This window comes from Ciona intestinalis, chromosome 7 (genome assembly GCF_000224145.3).
Source record: "Ciona intestinalis chromosome 7, KH, whole genome shotgun sequence".
Classification (NCBI taxonomy): domain Eukaryota; kingdom Metazoa; phylum Chordata; class Ascidiacea; order Phlebobranchia; family Cionidae; genus Ciona; species Ciona intestinalis.
Window position 1 is genome coordinate 5,244,060 of NC_020172.2, and position 15,260 is coordinate 5,259,319.

General features: G+C 36.2%; 2 protein-coding genes across 6 annotated transcripts in view; both read right to left on the reverse strand.

The window, feature by feature from the left end:
• Positions 1 to 1,443: 1,443 nt before the first annotated feature.
• LOC100179237 lies at positions 1,444 to 9,311 on the reverse strand. The gene is made up of 11 exons (XM_002122940.3): positions 8,236 to 9,311; positions 7,357 to 7,574; positions 6,712 to 6,874; positions 6,360 to 6,475; positions 6,119 to 6,219; positions 5,367 to 5,593; positions 4,834 to 5,273; positions 4,456 to 4,489; positions 3,943 to 4,057; positions 2,196 to 3,494; positions 1,444 to 1,818 (listed from the first exon to the last, which is right to left on the reverse strand). Exons 1-11 carry the CDS (start codon positions 9,210 to 9,212, stop codon positions 1,444 to 1,446), a joined length of 4,065 nt encoding a protein of 1,354 aa, XP_002122976.3. The 5' UTR covers positions 9,213 to 9,311.
• A 2,703-nt stretch (positions 9,312 to 12,014) lies between these two features.
• LOC100181562 (piezo-type mechanosensitive ion channel component 1-like) overlaps positions 12,015 to 15,260 on the reverse strand; it is a 39,708-nt gene continuing 36,462 nt past the window's right edge. For all 5 annotated transcript variants that reach the window (XM_026835088.1, XM_026835087.1, XM_018812426.2 and 2 more), the window contains 5 exons: positions 14,048 to 14,179; positions 13,657 to 13,739; positions 13,199 to 13,367; positions 12,862 to 12,951; positions 12,015 to 12,382 (listed from right to left, as the gene is read on the reverse strand). In XM_026835088.1, coding sequence (XP_026690889.1) covers positions 12,220 to 12,382; positions 12,862 to 12,951; positions 13,199 to 13,367; positions 13,657 to 13,739; positions 14,048 to 14,179 — 637 coding nt within the window. In that variant the 3' untranslated portion in view covers positions 12,015 to 12,219. The remainder of the gene's footprint in view (positions 12,383 to 12,861; positions 12,952 to 13,198; positions 13,368 to 13,656; positions 13,740 to 14,047; positions 14,180 to 15,260) is intronic.

A 15,260-nucleotide genomic window follows, 5' to 3' on the forward strand; every position in this document is an offset into this window, starting at 1 on the left:
GATACAACAGGATAAAAAAGATACGAATTAACAGCAAAATATCTTACAGTTTAATCGCGTAACCTAGAACTCATTGAATACAATATGAAGATCATAGACCCTATTAACTAAGGCAATTACGAACTTTGTTTTCTGCAAAACCTCTTTCATAAAACCTGTGTATTCCCAAAACAATAGGTCATTTCATAAGATTGTACGACTATAAGATGATGTGTTGGCGACATTTTTCCTATGGCCATTGGTATAATACACTTTTGCAGATAATGAGTTTAAAGGGATGTTTGTGAAATATAAAACCTGTTGTTGTTTTGCAATCAGTAACTTAGAAGGATCAGCCATTAAAAAAAGAACTAAATTAAAACTATCACTTTCTGAGTAATACAAATTATTCAGTCCGGCAATAAATAGTTTTACGTCGGTTAAAACATGTTTTAGTCAAAATATCCTAAAAAATTACTTTGTTTTGATTTTTCTGTTATACCAGCAACTAACAGCCTAAAATAGCTCGATTTCTGCCAAATTTTGAGTGAAATAGCGAGTATTAAACCTGTTCTTGTGCGTGTAAACGTGGCGGAAATATTAAAATCAATAAAAAATAAATAAAAGACAAAAACCCGGCTCGAAAGCAACTTTTGCGAGTTAGGGATGGTCGGAAATTGAGGCGCAACCATTCGCTCAAATGGGGTGCTAAAATGGGGCGTGAATTCGGCAATAAAAACAATTGCTGCTATTTATCGGGGAGCGAAAATTGTACGCAATGTTTTAGCAAAGAAAAATGGTCTTTTATGCAGTCAAAATATTTAAAAATGGGCTTATTTCTAAAAACAGGTTCACGAAAGATACATGCAATTTTACTGTTACTGTGCCGCAGATTTTTCTTTACAGACGACGACAATTATTTCTTCTTACAGAATATAACATAGATTCTATTTCTAAAATCGTAGCCCTGTAAATGTCCTTCCCAAAGACATACGCGACTACAACGGTAGCAACATCTGGCTGCAAATGTCTTACCTCTGGTTACTAATTGAGGATTTTAAATGTGTCACGGCACCGGTGTAAGTTATACGATCGAATTTTGAATCACCAAAACTAGTTGTCGCCTACCATGAGACATATAGATGATTCAGTATACAGTAGAGTAAGATGGTCCATGTTTTCATTCGTATCTTTTTTTATATTGTAGTAAATACAAAATACGCACAGAAGCAGAACCGTATGCGCACAACTCCAACAACCTTCGTTGATTTGGAAAAAACCCGATTAGGAAATATGGGATTTAATATTTGCTAACGGTATCCATCCTACCCTACAGTACTATACTCACATATCTTTAACTTCAAAGATGAGACATTCCAGATAAAGATGGAATTCAAACGCGAGATGATTTATTATGATTGTGCTTTGAGATGCAAGGTGAATAATACTATGATGTCATAATAACTAAAGATCCGTTTCGTCACAATCCCACAACATAAAATCTTTCGCGTCATCGATGACGTATTCTACAGGTCGTGACGTCACCAATTTATCTACGTCATAAACAGGGGTTATCCGAGGGCAAACTAAACTCCCGAACTGCGCAGAAGTGCTGTCGTTCGACGACATTGTGACGTAACCATCCTCCTCTATGTCGTCATAGTTCGTCACCGTGTCATCGCTCGACGAGCTGCATGACGTCATGCGATGACGTAACAATGAGAGCCTTTCTGACGTAATAGTCCCTTGCGATCCAGTATCGCTAGACGAAGACTTCTCGTCATCTCCATGGCAACCGTTGTCGATTTGGTTCCAGTTTTCATCCGAAGCCAAATTGTTCTGGAATATTCGGTAAAATAAGATAAATATGGAATATAATTTATTTATCCGCGTGGCGGGACATTGACAGTCGTTATAACATGGGTGTTGTGTTTTATACACCTCGTGCCTGCTTACGAGTTACCATGTATGTAACTTATGTATCCTCACATGGCGGGACAACGACAGTCGTTATAACATGGGTGTTCTGTTTCATACACCTCGTTTTTCGTTTTTTTTTTAAGGTGTTTGTTGTTCAATGTTTTGTATATTGACGACGCACGCCCGCAATAGTAGCAGTGCCGAGCATCGAACTTTCATTTTATTGACTAGAGGCAAACGGAAGCCACTGTGTCAGGGCACCGGTAAAAAAAACTAAACAACTACTTTCATACTACCTTTATGATTGCTTCATCCATTCCACCAGAGGCGTACTTACTTCTTATTTTCGTCATTTCCGCTAACATTGTTTTCTGGATCTCAGTTTCTTCGACCAACGATCGTAGAAAGAAGTCGCTTGCGGTCGGGAAGATACTCGGGTTAGGAGAAACGCTCTCCACACTAGGTTCGGATGAATTCGGAGATCTTCGTTCATTTTCGGATACAGGACTCTCTGCATCATGTAGTTTTTGATTGTTGTTTGTTCTGTGCCGCGATTTTCGCTTCGTTCGCTGTTTCCCTTCCGCTGTGTCTGTGACGTCACAGGGCCTTCTATGAGGCCGAACTTTCGAATACAACTTCTTAACCGGAGTGCTTGAGAAGAATATATCGTGTGGGTCTATACTGACGTCACAAACACCCGGGGTATCCGACCTCATCACGTGTCTTTCTCGACCAATCACAGTTGATTTAGGAATTTCAAAACTTTCCCCACTCCCATAACAAATATTCGAAACTTGTCTTCGATTCACGCTAAGTCGATCGCAACGTAAAGTGCCCGACTGTGACGTAATAATAGGCCTCGCGTTCGCCGACGTATACGTGACACGAGTGTTCCTCCCGTGCGCCACCTCGCGGTCGGATTTTTTCGCGGTTGAGTTTTTCTCAACGAGTTCGGACATGCAGCACCCAAACTTTACTTTGTGTACCAAACTTGGCGCCGATATGTAATTTAGATGTGTGACGTCACGATAAGATGACATCACTTTCTCTGATGACGTCACACAAACTGCTGGCTCCACACTTTTTACAGATGTCACCGGATTTGAGGAAACTTTAATTTCTGTTTGTATTGCTGATGTCGTATGGCTCGATGACGTCATCAACGGTTGTGACGTCATTATTGGCAAGCCTGAAATTGGTTGAAGATGTTTAGAGGGTAAAGATGGGGAATGATTGCTCTGTGTGGGTAGGCGACTCTTTGTTTTATCCTGGCCTCCCTCTAATGGCCAAATAGCTTCGTAATCTGAGCCACATGATGCTCTCTCTTCTTCTTTGTGGAGGGGAGGACTTAAAGGAGCAGGGAAAGTGTCTTCAGCTTCCTTGAGTGAGATTTGACGCACCGATCCCCCGGTCTTGTACTTTCCCAGCCTTGTGTTGATAAGTTGTTTGAATCTCACTGAGTTGCTTCCGTTTTGCGCCTGAGTGGCGAGGGTGGGGTTTGAACCGTCGATTGAAACTGTTCGTCGTAGATTAGAACCAAATTGCCGCCGGGCTTGTGGGTTGAGAAGTTTGTTCATTAAGCTTGTGTATTGCTCCTGGGAGGAAATTTAAGTTAGGTTTAACAGAAGAGATGTATTCTGGCAGTAAATGTATATGTATAGTGGGATAATGGGTCAATTCTGGCCTAAATTCCAGGACTTATGTTGTGCCACGCTCCGAGACTTCACCCACATAGAATAGAACATATGTATAGTACTTTTGGTATAAATACATCAGCAGTTAGCACATAATGTCTCCTAATCAAGTATTGAAAAATTATCCTACAGGGTTGTGAGGATAAGGTTATATAATTCTGTAAATAATGGTTGAGTAAAAAAAAAAGGTTTTATCTTAACCAAAGCTATTATGATTCCAAAAATATTTTGACTTTAGGATATATAGTTCTGTAAATAAAAAAATGAGATGTTCTATCTTACCCCAACCAACCTACTTTGTAGCCCTGTGAAGAATAAATATTAAGTCTAAACCTTGTATGCAACTTACAGGTGTACTTTGTGAATGCACATTCAGATTAATTGAGTTATCGCGAAGTCTCTCTAATCTTTCCAACCGGCTTTTCATTCTGTTTAAAAACCGATCGTTCCGACTGCTTCTGCTTCTATAAGTTGTTGTTAATATTTAAAATACTATATAGTGGGGAGGGGTAGGATAGGACACCTTTATCATGTAATATTAAAATGCATTGATCGTGTCATAAACAATTAACAACGGTCTATAAGAGTTGTGCAAATCCGGTTTTATAATTTGTTAAATATTCTTTGTTTACTACTAAATGGGACAGGAAAATAGACATAAAAGGTGTCCTATCTCCCCCCCCCCACCATATATATATAATATATATATGTATTTTATATACTTTTTTTTTTGCTCTTTTGGTATAAAAGTGTCAATTTTATTTTAACGTTTTGTTAATCATTGGGAGACAGTGGAGACTCTAAACTCAGTTTATATACCAAAGCATTGTAAATGGAAACATTGAAACATTGTAAATGTTACCTGTTAAAATCTCTCTTCTTAAGTTTGTTGGAATCTGTGAATAAAATTGTAACTTAATAAACATAAAAGAAATATTGTTGGAATAACTTCATAACCGGCACCATGCTATATCTATTAAATCTTACACCTTTAAACTAAAAGAAACAGTTCCGAGTCTCATCCCTGCCTCTATTGTTGGCCTATATGTCCTTGTGTAAGACATTTTAGTAATTGCTCTAACCCAGTGGTTATTAATGGTGGAGCGTTCTAACCACTATCACACAAAACATTTCATTATATGCTATAACCCAAAACTAGATCTTATAACTGAAAACATTTGATTTCAAAATTTCAATTCATTTCACAAAGGTAAAGTTATAATGTTAGTAACAAACTTACCGATATTAAATATTTGCATCGGAGAAACAATAAGAGAAGATGAAAGATCCGAATCGCTATAGCAACGACGATGATAGAACTGAGGAGTGCTGAGTAATGATGACTTGGGAGTTTTGATGATAGGGGATTTTATTGTCGGCGAGTTTTGAAAATTATTGATTTTAGTTTCTGCTTCTTGTTTTTGTACTTTGATGATTTGACCCTTGTTTGACCTTTGTGGTTTGAAAGGCGGTTTCTTATTAATTACATAATTAGCTGCTTGACCTCTGTTTGACCTTTCCTTGACCTCTGATTTGATTGGTTGATCAGGTTTAGATTGTAGTAGTCTCACAGCAGCGGAATTCTCGTTGGAAAATGATTGAGAAATTTTATTCCATTTTATTCTAGAAGAAAGTGTTGCCGATTGGTTTTCTGGAGGTGACACAACACATTGCGCAGCACTGCAAAGAAATAATATGGGTTTTCAGCCATACATATAAATATGAAAAAATGTCCCAAGATACTGTTTGATAAACCTTGCATTATAGACTGACCTTTCATTAGAAACAACACTTCCGCTCGTTTTCAAGCAAAATTCATCGTCAGGAACCGATGACTTGCAACTTTCAAGTTTCTCTATGATGTCACAAACCTCATCATTATGACGTGGCATTTTCTTGGTCGGCCTAGCATGACTTGCCTGTTGTAAACACTGAGCCATCCGCCGCATTGCTGAAGATGTTGCAAGGTAGGGGTGCGTGCGTAATATAAAGTCTGGAACCTGTTTGTGGTTTCATAGTTTGATTTATTGTGAACAAAGAGACTTGGTACTGATTTCATTTATTTATTCTATCATATATTGGTAAGGTACAGACCTACAGTGCGGTATGCACGTCTGGAACCTGTTAGTGGTGTCATAGTTTGATTTATTATGAACAAAGAGAATTGGCACTGGTTCTATTGGTCTATTCTATATTCTGTACGCGTGAATTTCTACAGGTCTACAGTGAGGTATGCAAGTATGGTACTTGTTGTGGTCATAGTTTGACTTAATATCAATAAACAATTAGTTCTGGATTTATTTATCAATTCCATATGTGTGAGGTCCTACAGCTTGACACACCATGGGACATGAGATTTAGACCAGATTTCCCTTTTAGTGTGTATGTATTTTCTATTCTATAAGGGTAAGGGTTAGGTCCCACAGTTCAAAGCATAAGCAGAAAAATATTTTTGCTACAACTTGTTCCAGTACACCAAGCTTGCTTTGTAAAACTAATGTCAGCTATTACATCACAATACTCACTTTGTCAGGTGAGCTCCCGGTCAAAATAAACGAACGTCCAAACGACAAGTTGTCCTCCGAGTGCGACCGACCGTGACATACCTTATTTGGGCGTGGGTTACCTTTGAAAATATTAAGTACTTCAAAAATTATGTGGCATTTGGGGGTCCCAAATTTATTGGTTGGGTCCCAATTTGAATGGGACCTTCAGACAAGTGGTTTCTAACTATACAAGCTTAATAGGATGAATCAAATTACAAACCTTCTTTCTTTAAACCCTTCTTCCCTTGCTCTTTCAAAGGAGTTATGACATCATCATTGATGACATCATCACATAGAGGAGTACACGGGTCAGAACGGGGTGACTTTAAAATTTTCCTTTAAAAAATATATGTGAAGTGAAAAAAAATATATTTAAAAAATATATGTGAAACGCAATCTTTTTTTTGTTTATCCTTTCAATATTGACAACAACAGTCATTATACCACTAGTGTTCTGTTTTATACACCTCGTGCCGCTTATGAGTTCTCATGTAATTAAAATTGTAAACTTGTGACCATTTTTTGTGATGAAAATCAGCTTAAATTCATTCATAAAATAAACTTTTTCTTACTTTGGAGTTGTATGTGATGTCCCAGTGTTGCTAGGTACTTTTTTTAAAGTGTTGCCGCAGTTCATATCAGCATGCACAACAGCTGTGACTGTTTGTTGTCGTTCTCTATTTCTTGGTTCAGTTTCAAGAGATGTTATGCTCACGTCATTAAGCTTGGTTGCTTCTGTGAAGTTTCGTTAAGTTTTATTTATTTTGGGGAAAATGATAGCAAAATCAAATCAATAATTACAACAACACAGTAAAGGATTCAGCAACAGAACAACAGTCGTTAAAAATGACCTTCTAAAATAGCAACTATCTTTTTTTACATTTTAATGCACTTATTTTCTCTTACATGGCCAGGGAGCCATTTTCATATTTATAAGCAATTACAGCAATATAAAATCATCCTTTATACCCCAAGCTCCAAAGTTATAAACAAAATATAGAATAGGGATGTGTTGAAGTTGTAAAAGCTTGTGCAGCATATCTCTAACAAATTACAGCAACATGAACTATCATAGTTTAACCTTATTTTACATAAAAATGATAAAATAGGAATGTGTATAGAATAGGGAATATAAAGTGGAGATGTGCCGAAGCTGTAAAAGCTCGGCCCACCAAATCCTTAACAAATCCCAGCAAAATAAACCATCATACTTTTACCTTGTTTTACATTTTTCTTTTTCGTCAACTGCTTGGAACTTCCAACGAATGATGACTCCATTAATCTCATACGAGATGGTTTAAGTTTAGGGGAAGTTTTGATGACATCACTAGCAGGGGCTTGATGGGCCGTATCTTGGTGCGGGGCATGATGGGCCGTATATTGGTACGAGCCTGAATCCCACTGAGGTATTCCATTAGTTATTGGAATCTCTTCTCTGTGACCAATATTACATTAAAGTAAAGTTAAAAACACATTTAATTGCAAAGTTACATACGTGGTAACTTGTAAGCTGGGCACAAGATGTATGAAACAGAACACTTATGTTATAATGACTGTCGTTGTCCGGCCATGCGAGGATAAATAAGTTACATATGTGGTAACTTGTAAGCTGGGCACGAGGTGTATGAAACAGAACACCTGTGTTATAACGACTTTCGTTTCCCCACCACTCAAGGATACAGCAAGTTAGATTCATTGAATTGGTTGAAAGAAGCATGGTCGCCACTACGCTACACTCAGCGGACAAACAAAGAGAGATTTGTATTTAACTAGATTTTTATATAGAAATAAATGTGTGCATACAGACTAGCCTGTACAATTAGAGAATTTTTGGTTGTAAAAATTTTTACAAAATGTAACAAAACATATAGTGGGGTGGGGGAGAACGGGACACCTTTAGCACATAATGTTCAAATGTCCTGATCAAGTTTTAAACAACTAACAATGGTCTGTTGGATTCTTAAGAATACGGTTTTATAATTCTTTGAATATTCTTTACTCACTACCAAGTAGGACGAGAAAATAGAATGAAAAAGTGTCCCATCTTCCCCCACCCTACTCTATTTAATTGTAATTAAGACAAGTATTTTTCTTACTTAGTTTGAATATGAACAAGAACTTTTCTTTGGCTTGGTTTGCGTCTTGGAAATTTTTCATACACATCTATGACGTCATCATCAATTGACGTCACGTCTCCGTTAGGTGGCACTGTCACTTCTAATTTTAGAAGTTTTTCAATATTTGAATCGTCTTTAGCAGAATCTGGTGTATCTTTGGGCTTTTTCCCCTTTTTTGTAAACGCGTTTTTGAAATGCAGTAACGAACGTGACCTTTTTATTTTAGGAGGTTCTTGGGTTTCTTTTTGGTCGAGTAAGTTATCAACAGACGCTGTAGCTCTGTGATCTTTATTATCCGCAATGTGGTTCGTCTTTCTCGTTTTCTTTGGCGCTTTTTTGACCCTTTTTCCGGATAAGTTACTATCAAGTGTATCTGTACTAGCATTGCAAGATTTCGTATTTTTACTTGATAATTTCTTTTTCAAAGGAAGTTTTAACTGCAACGGCTCTATCGGTTTTAAATTCGCAAATTTCGGGTCTTTTCCTTGGCGAAGTGACTCCAAACAGTCCAAAGATGTCGATTTTTGTCGATAAGACTGGTCAAGCGAGCTAAACTCCTGAGCAGCGCCATTTTTTCCATCAGTAAAATCTATACCTTCGAACACTACAATGCTATTATCGACTAAAACGCTCTGGCATTTATCGCGTTTTTTGCTGGAAGATCTTTTTGCTTTTTTGGCATCAGATTTTGTTCTTTTTACGTCACATTTGTCCGTTTTTTCAACTTTCTTCGATTTAAAAATAGATTTCCACCAAGGCACCTTTACAGCTTCTTCCTTGGTCGATTTCGTCTTGCATTCTTCTTTCCCGCCTTTTTTAACTTTCACGCTTGATTTGGTATCGGGTCGGGCTTGCGACGTCATATTGCCCCTATTATTCACTGCGCCATTCGCGTGTCCAGTATAACCGGAAGTTACGAATCCATAATTGTCCACGTTGACAAATACTTTAGACATTATGACGTAACAAACAAATGTATTAGAATACAAACGTTCTAGAATACAAAGGTTCTAGAATCGATCTACACAGCCCTATAAGCTCTAGAAAGTACACACTTGAGAACCATGCTTACATTATTATGACTAGTATAGGAATGTGCCTGTATAACTGGGTACATGTGCGAAAACGTGCCATATACTTGTACACTTCGGTACATCTGCCAAAGCACAATAGTAGGATGGGGGAAGATGGGACACTTTTTAACTCTATTTTCTCGTTCCATTGAGTGGTAAACAAAAAACATTTCAAGAATTATAAAACCGAATTCTCACGACTTCCATAGACCGTTGTTAATTGTTTAAAACACGATCAGGATATTTGGATATTATGAGCTTATGGTGTCCCGTCTTCCACCACCCTACTGTATAGTCCAAAATATCATAGGCTGTACGACTGTTTAATATGAGCCAGCTTCTTTAAAGGTGTAGACCTAAGTCAAAGGAATGCTATATAATCCAGTTTATTACTAGACCCCTGGGTGCGACGTTATAGTCTCGTACGTAGAACCCGAAGCCCTGTGCGAACAACCGAACACCTTCATAAACAATGCTGTCGTTTAACTATTACCCCAAAATACATACACAGTCGACGTTTATACAATAATTTGGCCTTAAAAAGTTTTGCAAGCCTGTAAGTTAAAACCTTTCTACACTCTCAACATTACAAGACCCGAAGGTCGTCGATATCGCCTGTAATTGTCGCTCATTTTTCCACTGCTTTAATTTCAAGGGCACTCCAGTAACGTACTAGAGGACTTCCCGCTCAGAACAAAACCCTCTCGAAATTTTAACAGTGGTTTTATCGATCCTACTAAATTGAAGCCGCCGTTGTTGCTATGTTTGGGGATAAAACAACCGAATACACGTTTGGATTGTTAACTATGGACTAATGTAGTAGGATGAGGAAGATGGGACACCTTTTTATTCTATTTTCGCGTCCAATTTGGTAGTAAACAAAAAGACATTTAAAGAATTATGAAACCGTATCCTCACGACTCCCATTGACCGTTGTTAATTGTTTAAAATACGATTCTGGTATTTGGATATTATGTGCTAAAGGTGTCCCATCTTCCCCCACAGTAGGTACAACGACTATGGCGCATTGGCGAGATTGGACTCTGAGAGCTACTCGGCAGTGGGTATGAGGCTTTTGTATGTAGCGCGAATTTTACTTTTTGGGCATTTATCATGGACAAACAAAAAGTCATGTCTGCTTATCCGCACACTGCAATAGCTTCAGCAACTCAACTGTGAGCATGGGAGTGGCAACTACGGAAGTCACTCACAAATGACCAAACCAATGCAAATCGACGTATGTTCTGTTGTGGTGAAACAAAGCTTTCAGTTGAGCAACTCGCACTCACTTTCTAAAAGTAATTCCATTGTTTCTAACCCATTGTGATCCAACAAGTAACAATCGTTGGCGTGAAGCACTTGTGATTGTACTTAACATAAGACTATTGTTCGTTAACGTGGCGTCTATCAATCTTATGCGTTTGTACCCGGGGTACCGAGTTCAAGGCTCACAGTGGTGGCTAGTAGTCATCAAAATTTACAGTAGGCTAAGCATGAAGTGTATGAATACATCATGTCTGTCTGGTGTATAAGAAGATACCCATGTTATAACTTGACAGTGAGCATGAGGTGTATAAGTACACCATGTGAGTATGGTGTATAGGAAGACACTCATGTTATAACTCGACAGTGAGCATGAGGTGTATGAATACACCATGTGTGTCTGGTGTTTAAGAAGACACCCATGTTATAACTTGACAGTGAGCATGAGGTGTATGAATACACCATGTGTGTCTGGTGTATAAGAAGACACCCATGTTATAACTCGACAGTGAGCATGAGGTGTATGGTAAAGCATAGTGTAAATCAGTAATACAAAGGCCATTTCATGAATCTGATATTTAATAAACAGTTATGACAACAAATTACACAAATGTATCAACATAATACAACATGTTCTTGTGTTATGTTCCATAATCTAACATGTTAAGGCACATTATTAAAACATTGCAATACTAGAGTTAGTAAACAGATTACTTTGTAAAGTTGACAGTAGTACTTGTTAAAAGGAATTATTAAATTAGTTTCATAAAGTAAATAAGTAAAACTACACCTAGATTATTTCACTGCAATGATCATTGTTACATAACAAAGGGAGATAATGGTGTGTGTTATTGAATAAAGGAAAAAATCAGTAATATATCTGTTGACATTTAAAATCATATTGCGCACATAAGTTAAAAGTACAAACAAAGAAATATCTGCGCTGAACAACGCTGGGTGTAGATATTTCTTTGCTTGTTCTTTTTACATAAAAACGAGCTACGCTGTAGTGTAAACGCCGTTTATTAGAACAAACAAAGAAATAACTACGCTGACCTGCGCTAAACACTCGGTGCAAATATCTTTTTGTTTGTTCTTTATACCCTGAAAAAATCCACATTTCAAGTCTCTGTAATGCAAGGAAGCAGTAACTGACAAGGAACATAAAATAACGACATGTCAACATAAAGATAACATTTTAAATCTCATGAGTTACCATAGCAACAAAGCACCTCATATGGGATCTAAGGTTTCATTTTTAAGCTCAATTGGAGGCTTGGGATCTCTATATGCTTGTTGTTGTTTGTAGGTGGTTTGTTGTATGCTTCAACATTTTGTTCCTTTATTTTAAATGTGCTCATACTTTTGAGCTTGTTTTTTGTTTTGTTTTTTTGTTGTTTGCATCTTCTTTTTATTTCTTTGTTTTGTTGCTTCTTCCTGTCCATCATTTTAACCTGTTGCTTCCTTTGTATATGTTCTAAATATTCCGTTTCTCGTTTGTCAAATATTTAATCTAGTTTTTTGTTGTTACCATTTTTAGTTTCAGTTCTTTTTTGTACTGTTAATTTTTTCCGTTATTTTTTCATATCAATCAGTTTCTTGCCTATCCCTTATTACAACCCCTTTACTAATCCACCTTAGGCCTCGACCACTTAATAAGCGTGGTGGGCGACCGATACAGGAAAATCAACTTAGCGTAAAGATCTTCCTCAAGTTCAAACTCTTTTTCTTCCTGCACGAGATAAATATCGTTGCAAAGTTGGAGGATTCGATCGACGTATGGAAGCTCACTGCAATGCATTGTGGGTATTTTAATCGTCATATCGTAATAACAATAAATTTATAATTTTATTGTTACTTTTGTGATTTTGCATTCATCAGTATTTTAATAGTTTTGTTGTTGAGAAGCTGGATATAATTTTTATACATTATATGATTTACAAAAGTAATAGTTCCTCATAAATTATATACATTATATAATTTATCTACAATTGATTTATAATAAAAACATAATGTTGCATTTTTGAATAGGTATACAAGTTATTTGATATAGTACTTTGGGATAAGATGAGACACCGTTAGCACATAATATTAAAATATCGTGTTTTAAACAATTAACAACGGTCTATGGGAGTCGTGAGGATACGATTTTAAAATTCTTTGAATGTTCTTTGTTTACTACTAAATGGAACGAGAAAATAAAATGAAAAGATGCCCCATCTCCCTCTACTCTACCATAAAAATAAAGATAGAAACAACATAAACTCACAGAAACATGATAGTAGAAGTTGCTCCAACCAAACCAGCGCGTACTAAACGTCCAACAACCAAAACAACCGACACGTATAAACCAATCAATCTGGAATATTGCGATTAACTAGTTATTGTTGTTATAGAAACAGTCACATTAACTACCACATTGTGCAAAATAACTGTTACTAAAAACAATCAACCTGAAGTATAGATTAAGTTTCTGAGCAACCCAAAAAATAACTGTAGATTTTGTGTTATATATTTTATAGTTAAAACGCCGAACCAAAATTAAACCTATCAGCCGAGCTGTTTTAAACATGATAAACAGGACTTATATATTATAAACAACCCACCCATAACTGACAATAAATTGTAAACTTGCGGGCGAAACTTTGTCGCTAAAAATGTTGATTTCAAACATCGGTTTTTCCAAGGACGTTGAGTCGTCAAATACTCGCCACCAGGTGGAGCTAGCGTTCCTTCGTAACGTGAGACGTACGTCCGTGTATGATTGGTGTGTACCTGTATAAAGTTTCTATGGTTTTATGATGTTTTTATGGTTTTATGAGGTTTCTATTGTTTTGTGAGGTTTCTATAAATTCATGAGGTTTCTATGGTTTTATAAGGTTTCTATAGTATCTCAAACAACTGAATGAATGTTGTTTATGTCGCTCAACATTCACCCACAAAGTTTCATATGTGATAGTGGGGTAAAAAGTGAACACCCGTAGAACACCCGTATTATAACGACTGTCATTGCACCACCAAGCAAGGATAAATAAGTTACATCCATACTTAACAAACACATTACCTTGGTATAAATTATAAGCAGGTCTTGCAGTTGAGGAAGTCCCTTGTGAGTGGATGTATTGAGGAAACAAATTCATGATGAAACTGAAAAAAAAAATTAAATAAAACATTCTATTCTATGTTGGTTGAGGGCCTACACAGGTGGTAAGCCATGGAACCTGAGATTTAGACAAGAGTTGACACATTACTTTAAAACTTATTTATGCGCCAATACAATATTAAACAGTATGCAGACTCTAGCTGTCTCTTCTAGATAAAAGTGTTTTTTTTACTAATGGAAAAAAAAACATATATGACAGAGTTTGTTTTTAAACTTAGTAACATTTCCTCAATTTTCTACCACTTTCAAAGATCACTTTAAACTTTGCAAAATTTATTTTTTAAAAACTCACGCGCTATCTGTAGTATTTGTTTCGTTTCTTTGTTTCAACAATTGATAAAGATGTTGCCGCGCTTCACTGCTTCGGTTTAGCATCACAGAGTTTGACCCGTACGAGGATACTACGTTCGTAACACTAGGGTCACTAGGAGGGGGTAAAGAGGGTGTTAGAATAGAAATATTATTTGCATTGAAAATAAAAATTTGAAAATATTTTGTGTAAAAAATGTCCTTTTCTGAGAACTGTTTTAAAATTATTGCATTAGTTGGTATTTGTATTAAATTTTATTACATTTAAATTACTCTTTTCTATATCTATATGGGTGAGGTCTTATGGTAAAGCACTTCAAAAGACCTGGGATTGTAGGTCAAGAGCCCCATTACCACACATTTTCAAATTAAAAATATTCCTATTTTCAGAAATATATACGTTGTGAAACTATGCGCAAAAAATATTTTTAAATACACATTTTTTGCAAGTACAAGTGTCAGTCACACCAGGTTAGATTGCTGGGGTTGCATTGTGTATGAACAATGGTATTTATTATGTAACATGCCTTACTGTTATGGTATTGCTAATCTTCTAGTATAAAAATATCATGCAGATTTTATTAAAACGCAGAATTGAATATAAAATATTGGTTTCAATAAAATCTAAGTTTATTTTTTTCCAGAAGATCAGTTCTTAAAATATAGTGTTTGTGGTAATGTTAGTATAACTCTGGGTGTTGAGGTAATGGGCCAAAACATACATCCCATATTCCCTGGTCTGTTTTGCCATCATACTCTGCCATAGGCCTCACCCATATTGAATAGAATAGTAGCGAAAAAGAATGTGGTTTTGTTTTAAAACAAAGAGTTTTTTGTGTTAAAAAAATGTTGATTTTTTTGTGTTAAAAAAAATGGTTGTTTTAAAGAGAGAGGTTTTTGGGGTTAAAAAGAATATTGTTTTCCGTTAAAGAATGTTTATTATGTTTTTTTTTTGTGTTAAAAAGATTGTTTTTATTTGTGTTAAAAAGATTGTTTTTATTTGTGTTAAAAAGACTTTAATTTTGTTTATAGTAATACAGCCACCACCATGTTATATAAGGGTTAGTATGTTTTACAATAAACTTTCTTCAGGGGGTTCTAAACCATACTCTTCGTCATCTTTTCTGTGAGAAGTTTGTTTAATGTCATTAAGGTTAATACGAGTGTAAGGTGTTAGATGATATCTATAACTAATG

Excerpts from the sequence above, each read along its gene's own strand:
- LOC100179237 (XM_002122940.3), bottom strand. The coding sequence starts at position 9,212 with ATGTCTAAAGTATTTGTCAACGTGGACAATTATGGATTCGTAACTTCC. Across the intron at positions 5,594-6,118 it reads CCGGGAGCTCACCTGACAAA|GTTCCAGACTTTATATTACG; the intron begins GTGAGTATTGTG and ends AACCACAAACAG. Across the intron at positions 3,495-3,942 it reads TGCATTCACAAAGTACACCT|GAGCAATACACAAGCTTAAT; the intron begins GTAAGTTGCATA and ends ATTTCCTCCCAG.